Genomic DNA, 20,625 nt, shown 5'->3' with positions numbered 1-20,625 from the left:
GGAGTCATTCAAAATTGGAATCCTCTGGATTCAATTCAGTTGTTTGGGTTTGTTGTTGTTGTTGTTTTTATTCCCAGCTCTTAACATAGTGCCTGGCATATAATAGCTTTTTAATAAATGTTGATCGACTGACAACCTGTATCTGCCTCAGTTTCCTCATCTGTAAAATGGGGGTAATAACAGTACCTACCTCCCCGAGTTGTTGGGAGGGAAAATGAGATATTTGTAAAGCCCCTTACAAACCTTAGTGCACTCTATAAATGCTACCTGTCATTACGATTTTGAATTGTTATTATTAGCAGTAGGAGATCAGTGAACGCCTCTTGAAGGAGGTGGCACTCCACTCAGATGGGAAGGGAAGAGGAGATCGTTCCAGGCACAGGGGACAGCCATTGCAAAGTCAGGAGAGGAAAGGTTATACGTGGGAAATACCAACGAACATTCAGCCAGTTTGGCTGGGATATAGAATGCTTGAAGGGGGAATAATGTGAAATCAGTCCAGAAAAACTGCTTGGCAGCAGCTTGTGAAGAAGCTTACATGCCAAACAGGCATTTTTCAGTATTCTCCCGGTAGCGACTTCTTGAGCCGGCGTGATGTGGTCAGACTCTGATTTAGTAATAGTCATTTGGAAGCCAGGTGGAGAAAGGATCAGAGAGGCAGGCAGGGTCGCCAACGGGAAAGCCGGTGCAATTGTCCAGGAAAGTGATCCTGAGAAGCTGAACTAGGGGGATGGAGGCTGAGCTAGTGAAGAAAAAGGGAATGATTTGGATGGCCGTTCCACAAGGCTTGGCTACTCGTTGGATACTGAGGGAGAAGGATCCAAAGGATGGATGGCCATGGTATTGCCCTTGACAGTAAGAGGGAAGTCGGGAAGAGAATGGGCATTAGGGGAAAGATCATAAGGAGTCCCATCTTGGCCATATTGAGTTTGGGACCACCTAGTAGGTAACAAGAGATCCAGAGGCAGCTAAGTGGTGCAGTGGATAGAACGCCAGACTTGGAGTCAGGAAGACCTAAATTCAAATATGACCTCAGAACTCTACTGTGTGACCTTGGGCAAGTCACTTAACTCTGTTAGCCTCAGGTTCCTCATCAGTCAAATGAGCTGGAGAAGGAAATGGCAAACAACTCTGGTTTCTTTACCAAGAAGACCCCAAACCCTGTTGGCCTCAGTTTCCTTCTTGTCAAATGAGCTGGAAAAAGGAAATGGCAAACTATTCCAGGATCTCTTCCAAAAACAAACACAAAACAAACAACAAAAAACCAAACAAGGGAGGAGAGGGTCATCCATGAAGACACAGTTGAAAAGACTCAGCCTCAAATAAGGAACCCAACCTAGGGCAGAAGGGAGATGGAGTCCTTTGTGTAGAGATGATCCTTGAACTCGTGGTAGCTGATGAGATCACCCAGAGAAGGGCCCTGGGCAAAGACTTTAGTACACCCACAAAGAAGGCGGGATGTGTGTACTGAAGAAGAGGGAGGCGCTATCAGACAGGAAAGAGAAATCCAGAGAAAACAGAGGGTGGAGAGTATCTAAGAGCAGGGAGGAGCCAGTAATATAAAACACTGCTGCAAGAGGTCCAAAAGGATGAGGACTGGGAAAAGGCCACTGCATTCAGCAGTTAAGAAATCTTCCAGAGGAGCTGGGTTCAGGGGTGGAGTTGGAAGGAAGCCAGACATGGCCAGGGTTTGGGAAGTGAGTGTGATAAGAGGAAGTAGAAGCCCCCAGGGCAGGCAGCTAGCTATTTCTAGGAGTCTGATGGCGAAAGGGACAAGGACAGGAGATGGGAGGAATAACAGGTTTTTAAGGCTGGTGGCCAGGCAGGAACCTTCCATGGGGGAAGACAGATTGACGATTAGAAAGAGAAGGGATGACTACAGAGGCCAGTTTGTGAAGAAGGTGAGAGGGGATAGGGGCACAAAAGAGGGACAGGTCTTACTGAGGAGGAGGGCCCCCTCTTCATTAGAGATGGAAACAAAGGAGGTGAGCATGAGGAATGATCCCGAGGAGGTGAGCTACAAAGAACTGGGGAGGAGAAGAGGCTCCCAACTGAGAAACAAGCATCGGAAAACTTGGTGTCTATCCTCACCCTCAGTACACTAATTGTGCAACCATGGGTAAACCACTTAATTTCTCAGCCTTGGTTTCTTCATCTGTAAAATGGGATAATAGTAATAAAACAGGAGCAACTTCCCTCATCATCTATCCTTGGAGTCCTTCTCCCTCAGTATTCAATCAGTAGCCAAATCTTATGGAATCTCCATCCAAATCATTTCCCTTTTTCTTTCTAGCTCATTTGACAGATAAGGAACCTGAGGCTAACAGGGATAAGTGACTCTTGCCCAGGGTTACACAGTAATGTCATGGATAGAGAGCCAGGCCTGAAGATGGGGGTTCTAGGTTTAAATATGGCCTCAGACACTTCCTAGCTGTGTGACCCTGGGCGAGTCACTTAACCCCCATTGCCTTGCCCTTATTGCTTTTCTGCCTTGAAACCAATACCCAGTATTGATTATACATTATATTATAATAAGAACCAATACACAGTATTGATTCTAAGATAGAAGGAAAGGGTTTAATAATAATAATACCTCACGAAGTTGTTACAGGAATCAAATGAGCTTTATAGATAATGTAAACTATATTAGTTAGCTATTGTCTGTGTGTCATTGTGGAGAGAGAGCCAGGAAGTCCTGAGTTCGACTTCTTTTTCTAACATATGTTCCAGGACCATGGGGGAAATGACTTCATCTCTCAATGCCCCAAGCAACTCTACAACCAGATATTACAGCACCCGAAGTTTCCACATCAAATGAAATCCTATGTCCTGAGCAAGAGAACAGATAGTAGCTGTTATTAGCTGTACCTGTTGTGCTGAGGTTTGACATGTGTTATCTCGTCTGATGAGACAGCAAAATGTCAAGCTGGATGGAGCACTCACCAGATCCAGAAGCAGGAAGACAGGAGTTCAAATTCAGCCTCAAGATATTTTTCAGCTGCGTGGGTGACCCTGGGGCATCACTTAACTCTGTCTTAGTGTCTTCCTCTATAAAACGGGAGTCACCATAGCATCTACCTCCCAGGGTTGTTGTGAGACAATATTTATAAAGTGCTTTGCAAACCTTCAAGTTTCATGTAAATACTAGTTATTATAATAATTGTGTTATCATCACCATCATCCTTTCAGCAACTCTATCTTGTAGATATATAGGTAGTATCTCTCTTTTCCAAAGAAGGAAACTGGGGCTCATCGAGGTTAAGTGGCTTGTCTTTAGTTAGGAGTCAAGTCTGCATCTCCCTTGCCTCTGGGCCCAATGCTCACTCTTTCTTTCCTTTTCTTCCTCTCTCTCTCTCTCTCTCTCCCTCTCTCTCTCTCTCCCTCTCTCTCTCTCTCCCTCTCTCTCTCTCTCTCTCTCTCTCTCTCTCTCTCTCTCTCTCTCTCTCTCTCTCTCTCTCTCTCTCTCCCCCTCCCTCCCTCTCTCCCTCTCCTTCTCCTTCTCCCTCTCCCTCTCCCTCTCTCTCCCCCTCCCTCCCTCCCTCTCTCCCTCTCCTTCTCCTTCCCCTTCTCCCTCTCTTTCTCCCTCTCTCTCTCTGTCTCTCTCTCTCTCTCTCTCCCTCTTTCCCTCCATCTCTCTCTCTCTCTGTCTCTCTCCCTCCTCCCTCTTCCTCTTCTCTCTCCTTCTTTCTTTCTCTCTTTCCTCTCTCTGTCTCTGTCTCTCTCCCTTACTTTTTGCTTTAGTAACAACTCTAAGATAGAAAGACAAGGGTTAGGCAAAGTGACTTGTCTAAGTGTCTGAAACCAGATTTGAACCCAGGTCTTCCTGATTCTAGCCTTAGACCTCTATCCACTGAGTCTCTTATCTGCCCATACCCAATGCTTTCCCCACTAAATTCAGCTGCCTTTCCATCTTAAGATCATTGGACGCATCAACAAACATTTCTTAAGCCCCTCAGATGCTCTTTGAGGTGCTGGGGAGGCAAAGATGAAGTGATCCCTGTTCTATAAAGGGAAACCACATGACATGACACATAGGAATATCTTAAAAAAAAAAAAGTGGGGACTGCTAGGTGACTCAATGGATGAGAGGTCTTGGTTTCAAATCTAGCCTCAGATACTTCCTCTCTGTGTGACCCTGGGCAGGTCATTTAATCCCCATTGCCTAGTCCTTACAGCTCTTCTGCCTTAGAACTGATACACAGGTTAATTCCAAGATGGAAGATAAGAGTTATTTTAAAAAATAAATAAATACAGAGTAACTAGGGGAACCCTAGCAGCTTTGGGGGGTGATCAGGGAAAGCCCCAGCTAGAAAGTGGCCCTTGAGCTAAGCCTTGGAGGAAGGCAGGGCCTCTTAAGAGGAGGAAGTCAGAGGAAGTGTATTCCAGGTCTGGGGACCAGCCCTTGCAAAAGCCTTGGGAGATGGCGACTGGATGTGAGGAATAGCCAGGAGGCCAGGTGGGTTGGACTGTCTGTGTAAAGTCTGGAAAAGGGAACAAGACGTAATAAATCTGGACAGCTGGCTGGAGCCTGACTGGGAAGGGCTGGTCGTGTCAAGTGGAAGAGGCTAGCCCCCTCTTTTTTTTTAGCCTTCTGTTTTAGAATCAATACTAAGTATGGGTTCTAAAGCAGAGGAGCAGCAAAGGCTGGGCTGTTGGAGCTAAGTGACTTGCCCAGATTCCATAGCTAAGAAGGGTCTGAGGCCAAATTTGAACCCAGGACCTCCTGTCTCTAGGCATGTCCTCTCATTTTACAGAGAAGGAAGTAGAGGGGGTTGCCAGTTCCCCAAGGCAGAGTAGCGCAGCTGGGATTCCAGCCCAGGTCCTCTGGTGGGCTTCATTCTGTGGCTAAGAGCAGGATGGCCAGCGCTCTCAGGCAGCTAGTAGAAGGCATTCCTGCTTTGGGAAGTAGATCAAGAAGATTCATGGGATCATCCGGACTTTAGATCCCAAGAAGGGCCTTAGAGACCATGTTCATTTGATAGATGAGAAACTGAGCCCAGAGTCAGGCAGGGGGGCCTTGAGTGCCCCTCTTGGAAGATTGAAAGTTGGACTTACAGAGTCTGACTTCAGATAATAAACAGTGTACATTTCTAGAGCATTAGAGTTTGCAAAGTGCTCTACTCCATCAATCTGATTCCAATAAACAGGCATTTATTAAACACCTATGAGCAAGGCGAAGAAAAGAAAAAAAACAATCCCTGCCCACAGGGAGTTTAAAGGTATTAGTACTTTTATTTTACAGATGAAAAAACTGAGGCTCATAAAAGTTAATTGGTTTCCCCATCATCTAGTTTTTTTTGGGGGGGGGGGATTTTGAACCCAGGTCTTCTTCCTCTAAAGCAGCACTATCTACCCAGCTCTACTTCCTTGTTCAGTCATTTTGTCATGTTCTGACTCTTCATGACCCCATTTGGAATTTTCTGGGCAAAGATACTAGAGTGGTTTGCCATTTCCTTCTCTTGCTTATTTGACAGATGAGGAAACTGAGGCCAACAGGGTTAAGTGACTTGCCTAGAGTCACAGAGCTGGTATTTAAGGCCAAATTTGAACTCAGGTCTTCCTGACTCCAAGGTAGGCACTCTATTCACTTCACCAGGTAGCTGCCCTCCTTACTATCTTTGTAAATTATTTACTCCCTTGGTCCTCCCTTTCCTGGTCTGTAAAATTGGGCTGGGAGTGAATTGGGCTTTCCAAGCACCTTCTAATCCATAAGGCCTTTCCTGGTCTCTGGGACTGCTAGTGCCACCTTCCCCCTTGTATGTGTATCCACCTTGTACTTCTGTTGTTAGACGTAGTTTATGTGCAGGATTTTCTCCCCCTGTCCACACTTGGGAATGGAAGCCGGATTGTTTAGACTTTGACTTTTAAGGAGAGGGCCTAGCACATAGTAGGCTTTTTTTTTAACCCTTACCTTCTTTTAAAAAAAAACATTTTTTTTTATTTGGTCAATTTCAAACATTATTTCTTTTTTCCTTTTCTTTCCTTTTCTTTTTTTTAAACCCTTACCTTCCATCTTGGAGTCATTACTGTGTATTGGCTCCAAGGCAGAAGAGTGGTGAGGGCTAGGCAATGGGGGTCAAGTGACTTGCCCAGGGTCACACAGCTGGGAAGTGTCTGAGGCCAGATTTGAACCTAGGACCTCCCGTCTCTAGGCCTGGCTCTCAATCCACTGAGCCACCCAGCTGTCCCCAAACATTATTTCTTGAATACAAAAATCATTTTCTTTTCCTCTCTCCCCTCCCGCATAGTAGGCTTTTTAACTAGCCTTCCAAATCGTGTCCCCCAGCCCTCACAGCCCTCCACCCTCTTCTTACTGCCACAGGGGGCCAGGCAGTGGGATGGGGAGCTGGGACAAACCCCCCCAACAGAGCTTAAATTCTATCAGACCTGCCCCCTGAGTCCCAGCCTGGCCAGAGGGTGATCCGCTTTTCTGCCAGGTTTCGCGATCTGGGGTCTCTGCTTTATTTTGGGCTCCGCCAAATCCCCCCAAGTTTCAACGATGGCTCCCTTGGGACACCTGGGGGCGCCGGCTCTGGGCGCGCCCGGGAATCCCGGGAATGTGTGCTATCCCACCCCACCCCCGCCTTTCCTTCGGAGGGCTCCCCTCCCTCAGACTCCGGTGCCCCCCTCCCCCGTGGCGGCGGCGGCGGCGTGAAGTCCTCCCCTCCCCCTCGGATTCCCCTCATTCCAGCTGCCTGACGTGGGCGCTGGGACCTGCTGGGCTGCGGAGGCGGGGGTGATGTGGAGGGACTGGCCGGGCCGGCCCCGGGGGCTTCCTCTTCCACCCTCCGCTGTACTCCCCAGACTCCGCGCTCCTCCCAGGCTTCCATTGCCTACTGGGTCCCGGCGGGCGCCTTAGTCCAGCTCCCCACCCAAACACCGGGGCAAGGAGCTCCGCCCACGAAGGCGGGAAGAGCGGTGTGGCCTCGGGGGGAGGAGCCTGAGACCCAGGGGGCGGGGCCCAAACCCTGGGGTCTGGGCTGGGGGGAAGGGAAGGGGTTCAGGCTCTTTCCCCCGGGGTTTGCACGGGAAAGGGCAAAGTCCCTACCCCCTCCTAAAGATCTTTGCTGACTTCCTACCGGCTCCAACCACCACGTGGCTCCCGGGCCCGTAATTAACCAGTGTGGTGCTACGGTTTGTTGCAATTACCTTCGGAGGGTGGAGGGTCAGTAATTCCCAGCAGCCCCCGGCCGCATGTGTGTCTCTGTCTGTCTGTCTGTCTGTCTGTGTGCTCCCGTGGTCTGGAAGCGAGCATGTGGGAGATGGCTCCTGCGCTATCCGGATCTTGGCTTCCTAAATCTGTCTGCGGATCAAGTATACTCTGGATGGGAAGGAACGCTGAACTGGGAGCCATGGGACCTGGGTTCAGATCCAGATTCTGCCACTTGCTTAGTCATATGACCTTGAACAAATCACTTGCCCTCTGGATCCCATGGTCCAGCTGGTGGGTTCCCGGGAGGCTCCTTTATCTCTGAATCCTGTCATTCTTAATAATCGCAGCTGTCTAGGAGGGTTCTAACCCCCTTCTTCCTCTGGCCCTTTACCGTCCCGGTTCTGCCCTGTGCTAGCCCCGCCCCTCCCCTTCCCCAACTGTGCCCCCACCCCACCCCCCCCGTTTCCATATCACCTCACCTTCCCCTTAGCGAATGTGTGTGGAGGCCGGGAGGTTGTCCCCCATCTCCCAGCTGTCAACCTATTTCTACCCTCCTGCGTTAACTCATACCTGGGTGTGAAGTGATGCCTACCTGCGCTCCCAGAACCATGCCCCCTCCCCCAAGCCTGTTGTTCTGCAGCTAATTAGCCTCTCCTAAGGGGAGCCCTGCATCTGCTGTTCTCACCACCCCAATCCCCGGAGAGCCCCTAGTCCTAGGCTGGAGTGGGGGAGGAGTCTTTGAAAGTCAACAGCTAACCCTGAGCACACTGCAGCTGGGGTTTTTGTTGTTTTTGAAGAGATGACAGGAACTGAGAATAAAGACAGCGGGACTGCCGGAGCTCTGAGGTCTGGGGCTTGAATCCACGCCTCCTGTTTAGCCTGGGCACTTGCCCAGGCGAAGGGGAATTTAGGTAGCTCTGGATTTAAAGGGGGAAGTAGAAGAGGGAAGACACTAGATATTCTGGAGAGCCGAGAGGGCTTTGAAGAAGGAGGGTTCCAGCTGAATAGAGAGATGGATTTGTGAGGGCTCCTGTGTGTGTTTTGTCTGGATGGATGAGTGTGTGTCTATGTGCGATGTCAGGCACCCCCTTCATTTACAGATAAGGAAACTGAGGGTCAGAGAAAAGTGACTTGTCCAAGGTCACACTTAGTTAAATGGTCCTAGAATCTTAAGTCTAGGCTACATACACATACACATCTTAGATTGAAACTCAAGGCTCTCTGGTTGGTGGGATTCAAAGATGGTTGTCCATCTCCATCTCCCTGGGAATTCTGCCCTTCCCCTGTGTACAAGGGGTGCCTGGAGTCTGACAGGGCCAGGAGTGTCAGTGGGCAGGGTCATTCTCCCTAGAAATGTCCCCGCCCCCTGCTCTGGCCGCTCCGGCCCCTATTTGGGCATTTCTATTTTTAGCCTTTTCTCTGAACTCGACTTTGGGGAATGAGAGTGTCCAGAGGGAAATTCTCTTTTGCCTTCTCTATTTGAAGACCAGTAGGCTAAGTCCTGTAGCAACCCCTCTCCCACCCTTGCTGAAATGTAGCGGTCTAGACTAGGGTCCGGAAGTGAATTCCAGGTCCGCATAGACTCGGTCGCCGCCCCGGTTCCGGCTGGAGTGGTGTGGAGCTCGCCCCACCCTGGAATCTACGGCTCTCCTGGAAAACCTGACTCAGGCGAAGCCCCCGCCTGGGGGCGGGGCCTAAGGCCTGGAGCTCCGCCCCCGGGGTGTCCTGAACGTGGGGACCCTCGCCTTTTCCCATGGGAGGTGGGGGAGCTCGCGGGTGGCGGTGCCCCCACCAGACTCCTCTCCCCTCCTGGAGTTCAGAGCCCCTCCCACGACCCCGTAGATCCTTGCCTCGCAGGCGGGCTAGCGGGGGATAGGGGCAGTGGGCGGTCCAGCCCCTCCCTCGCTGACACCGCCCTCTCTCCCTCCGCCCCTCCGCTCCCGCCAGTGCCCGACACCTCCGGTGAGCCGAGTGGGTGCTTTCGTGCGGGAGGCGGCCCAGGCGGACGGCTGGGGGGGTCAGGATGCGGTACCGAGCTTCGGTGAGCGGGCCGGGGGAGGGGCCGAGGAGGGGTCTCCGGGGAGCTCCCCTCCCCCGCCCCACAGCTCCGTAGCTTGGGCAGGAAGCGGGCGGGGCCCAGGAATTTCGGGTGGAAAAAATGTCCCGGAAAGTTGGAGGGAGAGGGTGGGGGTGGGGAGGGCACCCTGGGCCCAGAATGGCTGCGGCCTGGGCGGGGAGTCCCTGCCCCCCACTTTTGCTGGGTGTAATGGCAGGAACCTCTCTCGGTACCTATCCCCATGTGTCGCAAACAGGCTACGGCCTCGGCTTTAGGCCAGCCTGGGAGACACTATCTACTTGGGTTCGAGGGTCCATCGGGGACATCGCTTGTTCCTTAGCGCTTGGGGAACAGAAGTCCTAGATCTTCCAGCTGTTTCCAGCTCCAGATGTGCACATCTTTCCCTCTTCCAAATTCTCCCTTAGGTCAGAGGTTGCTTCTAGAAAGTGGACAGAAAGTTTGTCCTAACACCCTTCCCTCTCTCCCCAAGTCGAGTTGGGAGACTGAGTGAGAAGCCTCTTGACATTCCTGCCATCTGGAGGAGTCCCAGGCCTATTTCCCCCCTCACTCTTCTCCCTTTCCCTCTTTTCTTTTATTCTTTGGCATATACATTTAGCCCCCAAATCAACATTAAGAGTTCTTGGAAGTGGTCTGTTCTGTTAGGTGAGGAAACTGAGAGGCAGTGACTTGCCCAAGATTACATAGGAATTAACTGAGACAGGATTTGAACCCAAGTCCTTTGGCTCCAAAATCAGAGTTCTTGGGAACTGTACCTCCTGAGCTCCCTGTGAGCCCTTCAAGTCCTGCTTTATAAGGACTGTGAGGGGTGCATCCCTTTTCGACCCTTCTCTGGACCCTGTTGCTTCCTGCTGGTCCCTTAGGGTTTGGGGATGGGCTGGGAGGCAGCCTGGCTTTCTGATGAAATAGCCCCTGAGGGCTATTACGGGGCACCTGTAGCTTGTGTGGGGGTGGTACCAGACAGGGCAGGGAAAGCTTGTTGAGTCAGACCTTGGCCTTCTAGGGGAGCCCCTGGGGACTCTGGGTTGTTTTTTTTTAAACCCTTTTAACCCTTACCTTCTGTCTCAGTATCAGTTGTAAGACCAAAGAGTGATAGTTGAGATTAAGTGACTTGCCCAGGGTCACACAACTGAGAAGCATCTAAAGCTAGGTTTGAACCTAAGGCCTCTTGAGTTAGGGCTTGGTGCTCTATCTACTGTGCCACTTAGCTGCCTGGGGCTCTGTGGTTCTCAAGGAAGAAAGGGAGGGCAGTCTGGGTTGAGCAGCTGGCAAGGTAAGGTGCCTCATCTTGGATACATATATACTGGGGGAGAAGGTGAAAGTTTCCTAGGAGGCTTTTCCTCATTCCCACATTTGTGAGGGCCTCCCAAGTCACTGTATCTGTTTTGCATTTATACCCAAGATTTATCTATAGTGTCTCTTTTCTGGATTCCCATTGCCCTAAGTACCTGATAGTCATTATATAGTTGGTATATAATTAATTCTATTTGTATATATTTTTCTTGCTGTTTCCAGTGCCTGATACCCAAGAGGGTCAGGTTGATTTATTGGTCCACCCACATGCCCTCCCCCCCATTTCTTAGGGGCATCTTTTGATGGCAGGGACGATTCCATCTTTGCCCTTATATCCCCTGCCTGTCTTTTGTGTCCCTTGTCTGACTTATGGAAAGTGCTTAAAAAATGGTAGGAGTTGGACTAATTGTCTTCCTTATCCCTGAAAGCCAAGTTCTAATCTCTTGCCTAGGGAGAGGCAATGGGTTGGTCTTCAAGAATGCTTGGGGGAGATGGAGAGAGAGGGAGTTGCCTCCATCTTTGGAGAAGTTATCGTGGCTATACTATTTATCCATACCTGCCCAAGGTAGCCAAGATCTTATGTCTAGTGAGGCCAGGAATGAGACAGAGCTTTCTGGTGGGAGAGGGTTAGCTTTGTTCTGCTTGGCCTCTTGGAGCAGAACCAGGCGCTGTGGTGAGAAGAGGTAATGAGACAAATCCTGATTTGGGGAGGGAAGAAACTTTCTAATAGAACTGCCCAAAAGGAGAATGGGCTTCCTCGAACATAGGTAATAGTTTCTACCTCCTTGGAGATCAAGGAAAGTCTGAATGGCCATTTTCCTAGTATAGCATCAGACTGATTCTCAGTCGGACACTGACTTACAAAATGCTTACTGTGTACGAGGGAGTGTGATGACTGTTGGCAAGACAAAGATCCTAGAAATTGCTAGCTTTTCTTTAGCATTCTGGAGTGTCAGAGTGTACAAAACAATCCTGTACATTGGGTGAACCACTGAATTTATAGATGCAAGGACCTTAGTTCAAATCCTTGTCCTGCCACTCCTTATCTGTGAAACATTGAGCATAGAGCAGCAGAAAGGGTTCTGGCTATGATGTCAAAGACCCTAGTTTGTCTGCTACTTGTTGTTCTGTCTTGGGCAAACTCCTTATCCTCCCTGGTCCTCATTTTCGCCTTCTGAAAAGTGAGAGAGTTGGATTAGATGATTTCTGAGGATCTTTCCAGCTCTAAAGCTGTGTTCTGATGATTTTACCCATTTTACAGATAGACAAGCTGAGGCTTAGAGAAATGAAGTGACTTGGCCACCATTGTGCAGCTAGAAAGAGTCAAAACTGGAACTTGAACAAAATTCTTGATTTAAGTCCAGGGCTCATTCCTGCCACTTGAAATCATAACAGTAACTATTGATATTTACATATCATGTTATGGTCTACAGAGATCTTTACATAAATCATCACAACCCCTGTGAGGTAGGCACCACCTCAAAAAGTATTTTTATCCCTGGTTTGCAGATGAAGAAACTGAGGCTCAGGGACGTTCCCCAGGGGTCACACTAGTTATTGTAAATCAGAGATTTAAGAGCTAGAAGAAACTTGAGAGGTCACTTAGCCCTCCCCCTCATTTTACAGATAAGGAAACTGAAAGCTCTTGTCCAAGGTCACACAAATTGTAAATAGGCGAGCCAGGTTTTGCCGCCCTCCCAGTCAGAGCTCTCCCCAGGGTGCCAAGCTTTCTCCACCAAGTGTTAGTTTAGTGTCTTCCTCTTGGTAAATGTTGGGTGTGGGGTCCAAATCTGGACTTTTCCTGACTCTGAGCCTGTCTGTGTGCTAGAACATCATGCTGCCTCATTAGAACTTTTCATCTAGTGGGAGGGAGGTTTTAAAAATGGGGAAACAACAAACTATAATACAGATTGGAAAGTAGTTAAATTCATAGAAGTCCCAGTTGTCTGAGAGCTTAGAGGGAGAAGGCATTGTTTCTAACTGTCTACAGGAGTGTGTGTGTGTCGGGGAATGCCAATAAATCTGGGAGAGAAGGGAGACCATTCTAGGTGTGGGGGTGACCATAGGAAAAGGTGAGGAGACTGGAGAGGGTGAGCAGTCTGAATGTCCCCAGCAGACAGTCCCATGACATATACTCAGGGTTGCGTCGCTAGGAAATGTGTTGTGACAAATATGAACTCAGGTCCTCCTGACTCCATGCCTGGCTGCCCTGAGGGAGCTCTCTTTTGCCTCTTTTCTTTTTATCTAGCACGATGCCTGGCACATAGTAGGAGCTTATTCAATGTTCATTGATTGACTGGTTGTAATCCCTATCTCTATCCCCAGAACTACCAAAGCAGTTTTCTTCAGGTTCTGGTCTGACCAGGCCACTCAATAAACCCCAGAGGTTCCCTGTGAGCTCTTCGGTCAAATGCAAACTCTTCTGTTTGGCATTTAAGGCTCAAACTTACCCCTCCAGCTTTGTTGTATGTTACTCCCCTCCGCAAACTTTAACCGATACTTCATTTCAATTCTAAGACCAAAGGAAAGGGTTAAAAAAATGCTCAGTGATTGCTACTTTCCCTATAGAGAATATAAGCTCCTTGAGAACAGGGGATAAACGTTTCCTTTTGGCTTTGTTTCCCTAGCATCCCAAGCGACTAGGTAGCTCAGTGGATAGAGCTGAGCCTGGAGTCAGGAAGACCCAAGTTCAAATGTAGCCTCACTTACTAGCTGTGTAGCCCTGGCTAAGTCACTTAACTTCTGTTCGTCTTAATCCACTGGAGAAGGAAATGGTAAGCTACTCCAGTATCTCTGCCAAGAAAACCTGATGGATGGTGTGGTGACACAGCTAGGATGTGTCTGAGGCAGAATTTGAACTCAGTTCTTCCTGACTGGCCTTCTGTGATGCCCCCAGTGGCTAGTACATCCGCATCAAATTATCCTGTATGTATATATTTATTTTGCGTGCATGTTGTCTCTGGGAGAATGTAAATTCTGTGAGTTGGGGACTCCTCTTTTTTGCTTAATAAAGGATTGTTGAATAATTAATTAATGGACAGGTGGAATAAGATTGTGGTGAGGTCCAGACTTGAGCCTCTATTTTGTTCAGTGAACACTGGGGAGCCACGGAAGGTTTTTGCTTCAGGGAGTGGAGTTTGTGTGTCTGTGTGTCTGTGTGTCTGTGGCTGAAGTCAGAGACTGAACGAGGGAGAGACTCACAGAGCCCTAGTGAGAGGTTCTGCTGCTCAGCGTGGAAAGGAGGAGCTGACGGTGGCAGGTCCTTTAGCTTCTTCCCTGTGTCCCTCTTCCCATGACTGGATGAGACCTTCGTTCCCATGTGTTCAGTGTCACTGGATGGCCTCCGTCCCTGGGGCCAGCTGGGTGACGGGTCTCTCTGATGCTCTTCCCCAGGCCCTGGGTAGCGACGGGGTACGGATCACCAGTATGGAGAGCGCCCTGACGGCGAGAGACCGGGTCGGGGTCCAGGACTTCGTCCTGTTGGAGAATTTCACCAGTGAAGCTGCCTTCATTGAAAACCTGAAACGGCGCTTCCGGGAAAACCTCATCTATGTAAGAGTCCAGGGAGGGAGGGAGATGGATGGCCCTTTGGAAGCCGCCCCCCCTCACCTCCTCGTCCTCTCCCCATTCCGCAGACCTACATTGGGCCGGTGCTGGTCTCTGTCAACCCTTACCGGGATCTACAAATCTACAGCAGGCAGCACATGGAACGTTACCGGGGTGTCAGCTTCTATGAGGTTCCCCCCCACCTGTGAGTGACCTCTCTGGTTCCAACCTTTCCTGGGCACTGACTTCCCCTGAACCCCCAACCCTTTTCCCTCACTTATGACCCCTTCCTGGGTGACTAGGAGTGAATAATTTTCTGACCTGGCATGTCCCAGCCTGTGAACTCCACCCACGGGACCCCCCTTCCCTCACACGTGCTCCCCCTGGGTCCCCCAGTCTGACCCTCCCCCCAGTGTCTACCCCACCCCCACCCCCAGTCTGACCCCCACGCCCCCTTAGGTTTGCTGTGGCCGACACGGTGTACCGAGCCTTGCGTACGGAGAGAAGGGACCAGGCGGTGTTGATATCGGGGGAGAGCGGGGCAGGGAAGACAGAGGCCACCAAGAGGCTCCTGCAGTTCTACGCTGAGACCTGCCCTGCCAGTGAGAGGGGAGGTGCCGTGAGGGACAGACTGCTCCAGAGTAACCCCGTGCTGGAGGTAGGGGCCCAGGGGATACTGGGGGGCCAGATAAGGGCTGAGGAACAGAAGTGTGTGGGATCTGGGGAGGAGATCACTGTCTCCTCCAGAGGGAAACTTCCTCTAAAGCCCTCCCTTGTCTCCCGTCCCAGGCCTTTGGAAATGCCAAGACCCTTCGAAACGACAACTCTAGCCGTTTTGGCAAATACATGGATGTCCAGTTTGACTTCAAGGTTTGTGGGATGGGGCAGGAGTGACCAGCAAGAGGAGCCTCTGGGCACTAGCAGGGAGGAGTGTGGTCTCTCTTCTTCCCAGTGGGAATAGACTAGAAGATGGCCTGGCCCAGAACCCCCTGCCTTTTCTTAGCACCATTCTCTGGCTTCTCCTGACCACCGGATTGGGAGCTCTCTGAGGTCCAGGAACACTATTTACTCATGTTTGCAGGACAAGTCATAGTGTCTGCAGTAGACCAAGTCCTGAATGAGTGAACAAGGAAACTTACCCTCTTTGGTTCTCCCTCTTCCTCCTGTCCACCTTCCTTTGGGGTGTTCTTAATCCTTCCAGGTGCCAGGACCTTCCTCCCTCCAGTCCCCCCATATCTATTGTGACTATGCCTTGATTTCCTCATCTGAGAATGCGGGTGTTGGATTTGCTTTGAAGCCCCTTCAGCCCTTAATCTACAATCCCCTGCCTCTGGCCCTAACCATGTCTCCCATTCCCTGCTTCCTAGGGAGCCCCCGTAGGTGGCCACATCCTCAGTTACCTCCTGGAAAAATCTCGAGTCGTCCACCAAAATCATGGGGAGAGAAACTTTCACATCTTCTACCAACTGTTGGAGGGAGGGGAAGAAGAGACACTTCGGAGGCTGGGCCTGGAGAGGAATCCCCAGAGCTACTTGTACCTGGTGAAGGTAAAATGGGGGGCAGAACAGGACCTCGGAGGTGGGGCTGGGGGGTGCCCAAAGTTCTCTCATTCTCTGTTCCTGTGGGCATCAGCCTCAGTAAATTTGGCCCAGAGGTGGGGCTGGGGGATTTAGCTGAGGCTCACTCCTCCCCTCATCCTCCCTGCAGGGCCAGTGTGCCAAGGTCACATCCATCAATGACAAGAGTGACTGGAAGGTGGTCAGGAAAGCTCTTTCTGTCATTGACTTCAATGAAGATGACATTGAGGTGAGAGGGCCAGCTGGAATACTTCCTCCCCTCTAAAACCTCTTTTGGCCTGGAATTCCCCTGTTTCCTGAGACTGCCTTTTCCTTTAACCATCCCTTCCTGCCCTCCTCCTTTTCTGGTGACCTCGTGTTCTCCTCTTGCCTGTCTCTCTCCTACCCCTGGCATGTTTTCCTCCTCCTCATCTTCCTCTTTCTCCCCCTTCTGCCTGTGGTATCTTCCTCCTTCCCCTCTTCCTCCTCTTCTTTTTTCTCCTTCTCATCTTCCTCTTTCTCCCACTCCTGCCTGTAGCACCTTCCTCCTCCTCTTTCCCCTCTTTCCTCCTCCTGCTGGGTCCCCTTCCTCACTGTCCCTTGCTTCCCACTGATGGGGGCCCACCCTCCCCACAGGACCTGCTGAGCATTGTGGCCAGCGTACTGCATCTGGGCAATATTCACTTTGCCGCTGACGAGCAGAGCAATGCCCAGGTGACCACAGAAAACCAAGTCAAGTACCTGACTCGGGTGAGTGAGCAGAGGCCCCAGTGCCCGGAAGGGAGGGGAGACCAGCTCTGGCCTCGATGTCAGGAGGGTCCCTGACCCTGGCATGTTTCCCGTTGGCAGCTGCTGCAGGTGGATGGTGCTATGCTGAAGGAAGCCCTGACCCATCGGAAGATCATTGCCAAGGGCGAAGAGGTGAGAACAAGAACTCACCTTTGGTGCCTGGAACTGGAACTCAGGAACTTTGCCATAGTGCCTGGGGACTATCTGCTGCTCTTAACCTTTCAAACACTCTCCCCATTCATTACTGCCCCACCTGGCTCCCCTCGGGACCCTGTAATGTATCCAGGCTACGAAATATTCATTATCCCCACCTGGAAGGGGGAAACTGAGGCCCATCCAGCTGAATCTGGAGCCCAAACCTCCTAGATTCTGGTCTAAGGGATCCTTCCCCTTGACTGAGTTGGGCTTTTCGGTTTTATGTGCTTATTCACTTCCAGGAATAAACAATATGGAAATCTGTTTTGTGTGATAATATGTATATAATCCATATCAAATCTCTTGCCAGCCCTGGGAGGGAGGGAGATAATTTAGATCATATAACTTCAGAAACCTTATGGGGAAATTGGTTAGTATGTGGAATTGGTAAAAAAGAATTTAAATTTCTATTTAAATAATGCTCTGCTGGAGAGCAGGGGGAAGCCGAGTTCTGCTTGGGCTGCCTGTGTCCCTATGGGTGTCCTGGCCATCAGTGGTTTTGAGGTGGCAAGGCTGGCAATGTTTCCCTGTCTAAGCCCAGGCCTTTCTATACCCTCTTGAGCCATGGGATAAAGGTGAAGAACAGGGAATGAGAAAGAAACCACGAAGCGGAGTGGGTGGAGAGCTGGCCTCAGTCAGAAAGACCTGCATTCAAGCCCATCTTTTACCTAAATTACTGTGTGACTTTGGACAAATCATCACCCTTATTGGCACCCTAAGGAGTTCTAAGACTGTAATTGCAGAGCCAGTGCCAATCTGAGAGAGTCCCTCACTGGGCTCTCCCTTCCCCAAAGAAGTAGAAGGTCTGGGCCAAAAAGAAAAAAACAGAGTGGAGGATGGGGAAGGTAGGGGAGGAGCACATCTCTCTTCATCCATCATTTACGTGCCCTCATCCAGCTCCTGAGCCCCCTGAACCTGGAGCAGGCTGCCTATGCCCGGGACGCCCTGGCCAAAGCCATCTACAGCCGCACCTTCTCCTGGCTGGTCAACAAGATCAATAGGTCACTGGCTTTCAAGGTGAGGCTGGACCTTTTGAGCTCATTGCCCTATCTCCCACCTACCCAAGCCCTGCCGTGACCTTCCTCACCCCCTTCTCCCACCCATGCTCCAGCAGTAGGAATCAGACTTGCTGTGGGTCCTAGAAATCTATAATCTGTCCCTGAGGGAGCTGCAGGGGGAGCTTTATCACATACTTCTCTCTGAGTTGGGCAGTGGATGAAGAATGACTTTGGTTCTACCTCAGGACCCAGAATTCCCAAACTGGAGAGGCACCACGGTCCTAGGGCTGGTGGACATCTATGGCTTTGAGGTTTTCCAGCATAACAGGTCAGTGCCATTGCTGCCCATCTCAGCCTGTCTTTTATTTTTTGTCTCCCTCTCCTCTCCCCAACTTTGACCATTTTCCTGTATTCTTCCCTCCTCTCCTCTTCTTCTCTTCCCTATTTCTTGTCTTTCCTGTTTCCTCCCCTCCTCTCTCTTCTGAGCTATATCCTCTTATCTCTCCTAATTACCCCTTATTTTTTCCCAAGTTCCTCCAGTCTTTTCCCTGAATGTGTCCCTCTGAATGCATCTCTCATTGGTTGTTCTAGGATTCACCCTCAGCATATCCTATTAGTTCTTCCCAGGGTTCTCCTGGCATCTGCATTTGGTCATCCTCCACATGGACTCTAGTAGCTTTCACTGGTTGCCCTTGTGCTCCCCTCCAATTTTTTATTGATCTTTCTCAGTGCCTCCCTAGTATCGTGCCCCTGATCACTCTCCCTGTCCCCCCAGGTATATCCCATTGATCACTCTTAGAGTTTCCCAGGACCTTCCATTAGTTCTTTCCCTAGTCTACCCTTTGACTTCCGCCAATCACTTTCCCATCAGTCCTTTTTTTGGGGGGGGTGTTTCTTTCTCTCCAGCTTTGAGCAGTTCTGCATTAATTACTGTAATGAAAAGCTGCAACAACTCTTCATTGAGCTCACTCTCAAGTCAGAACAGGAAGAATATGAAGCAGAGGGCATTGCTGTGAGTAGGGAGCCTCTTGTGGTTGACCACTGGCCCATTGGTGTCCTTACTTCTGTGCCAGGCTGTGTCCCTGGGCTGTCAGGGCTCCCCCTCCTGGGTGGGGAGCATGACCAGTGATCATGATTGGGGTCTATGTGTGGGTCTCCAGTCCCTGGGGATAACCTGCCCCTTGTGTCTCCATCTGTTCACAGTGGGAGCCAGTGGCGTATCTCAATAACAAAATCATCTGTGACTTAGTAGAGGAGAAGTTCAAGGGCATCATCTCCATCCTGGTGAGGCTTTGACAATCCCCAGGGCCCAGGAGAAGTCAACCTTTTCCCCTTTACCCTCTTGCCCTAAAGCATCCCTGGTGGGAGTGGGGCGGGGGGTACTGTCTGGGACAGGAAAGAGCAGGTAGTAATAATAACACAATGAGAGATGAAGAGAGGGTTGTGGGCAAAAGGACACAGAGAAAATATTTTGAGACTCTTGTCTTGGGCCTGGAAGGGAATTTCTTTGGCCCTCTCTCCCTCTCTGATGGGTCCTCCCGATCAGAATAGTGTCCCTTCATCCCCTCTCTGGTTCCCCTGCCTTCCATGATGCTACCCTGTTTCCTCCGATCAGAATAGTGTCCCTTCATCCCCTCTCTGGTTCCCCTGCCTTCCATGATGCTACCCTGTTTCCTCCTCCTACCCTACTGATGAGGGAACATCCCTATCATTTCCCCATCTCATGTCCCCAGTGGTTCCACACCGCCCACCATATTCTCTGTGTCCACCACTCTTTCATGGAGCACACATACCTCTCTACCATCTCTGCTCTTTGCTGATGTGCCGAATCTTCTCTTCCCCCAGGATGAGGAGTGCCTTCGCCCTGGGGATGCCACAGATCTGACATTCCTGGAGAAGCTTGAGGACACAGTGAAGCACCATCCACACTTTGTGACGTGAGTATGTTGCTCTCAGTGCCCTTCCTTTCTCTCAAGAGCTGGGTGAGCTTTTCCTTCCCAAACCCCATTTCTCCTTTTCCCCTCCCCAGGATTTCTGGACAAGAATAATGAGGTCCCTGGGGCTTGGTGTTTGTGCCACATAACCCTGCCTGCTCAACTCCAAATGCTGCCCTTAGAAGCCCAGTTCTAGAAGGATCTTAGACTTGAGCTAGTCCAGCTCCCTCATTTTACAGAATTGGAAATTGAGGCACAAAGTGAGAAATACTATGGGATGTAACCCTAGATTGGGCATCAGGAGCCCTGGGCTCAATTCTGGCATTGTCACCAACTCATCCCCTAACTTTGGATGAATTAATTTTCTTGTGAGCCTAAGTTTCACCATCTGTAATGAGAATTATGATCCCTCCTTCGCTATGAAATGGCAAGAATTAAGTGAGACGCTGGCTTTAAAAGGCTTAAGGCCAAGAGAATGAGTGACTACACAAATAGGAAAAGAAATTATTGTGATGACCAAACTGTCCTAGAGAGCGGGTGAGGAAACATGCCTATCTATATACTTAGAAAGGTGGGGGCCTTGGGGCGCAGAATGGGGCGTGTGCCATCAGACTAGAGCTCTGTGTTGGTTGGTCTTGCTTACTAAGATTCAGTGGCAGTTGGGTTGCTAGGAAGTGCCTACGGTTAAAAACAAAGACATCATTAAAACTTTTTTTACCAATAAAGTGCAATCCAAATGCTGATAGATCCCAATTTCCAAAGCATGGAGAATGGCAACCCCAGATGGGCATGGGTGAGGGAATAATGGAAGAGATCTCAAGCTGCTTTGGAATCCAAAGAGGCATTTGCATTGAAAATGTAGAAGGTCAGAAGGATTTTAAAACGTCAACAAAAAATCAGATCCCCAAGAGCTCTACAAGCTTTCCTGCCCTTTTCATTTCCCATTTTGAAAAAGTTAATGCGTCTGGGTTCCCTCTCATCTCCAAGGAAGACTTGCCCTGATCTGGTGCTTAGAAGTCACTTCCTCATTCAGAAATGTCTGTTTAACTCTCCCTGGGTTCTCCCACTAATTCCACCATTAATTTAT

General features: G+C 50.1%; 1 protein-coding gene across 5 annotated transcripts in view; it reads left to right on the top strand.

Moving 5' to 3' along the window:
• MYO1C (myosin IC) overlaps positions 1–20,625 on the top strand; it is a 47,361-nt gene that overhangs the window by 6,448 nt on the left and 20,288 nt on the right. For 2 of the 5 annotated variants that reach the window (XM_001370777.5, XM_007485745.3), the window contains exons 2-14: positions 13,914–14,072; positions 14,156–14,271; positions 14,526–14,724; positions 14,856–14,936; positions 15,434–15,613; positions 15,774–15,872; positions 16,259–16,372; positions 16,472–16,543; positions 17,504–17,623; positions 17,850–17,932; positions 18,511–18,616; positions 18,808–18,888; positions 19,450–19,541. In XM_001370777.5, coding sequence (XP_001370814.2) covers positions 13,914–14,072; positions 14,156–14,271; positions 14,526–14,724; positions 14,856–14,936; positions 15,434–15,613; positions 15,774–15,872; positions 16,259–16,372; positions 16,472–16,543; positions 17,504–17,623; positions 17,850–17,932; positions 18,511–18,616; positions 18,808–18,888; positions 19,450–19,541 — 1,502 coding nt within the window. Of the gene's footprint in view, positions 1–8,795; positions 9,195–12,085; positions 13,446–13,913; positions 14,073–14,155; positions 14,272–14,525; positions 14,725–14,855; positions 14,937–15,433; positions 15,614–15,773; positions 15,873–16,258; positions 16,373–16,471; positions 16,544–17,503; positions 17,624–17,849; positions 17,933–18,510; positions 18,617–18,807; positions 18,889–19,449; positions 19,542–20,625 lie in introns of those variants that run through there. The other 3 variants (XM_003340516.4, XM_007485746.3, XM_007485744.3) reach the window with 3 other exon arrangements.

This window comes from Monodelphis domestica, chromosome 2 (genome assembly GCF_027887165.1).
Source record: "Monodelphis domestica isolate mMonDom1 chromosome 2, mMonDom1.pri, whole genome shotgun sequence".
Lineage (NCBI taxonomy): Eukaryota > Metazoa > Chordata > Mammalia > Didelphimorphia > Didelphidae > Monodelphis > Monodelphis domestica.
The sequence above is the reverse complement of the archived record's forward strand: the minus strand, read 5'-3'. Positions and strand labels throughout refer to the sequence as shown.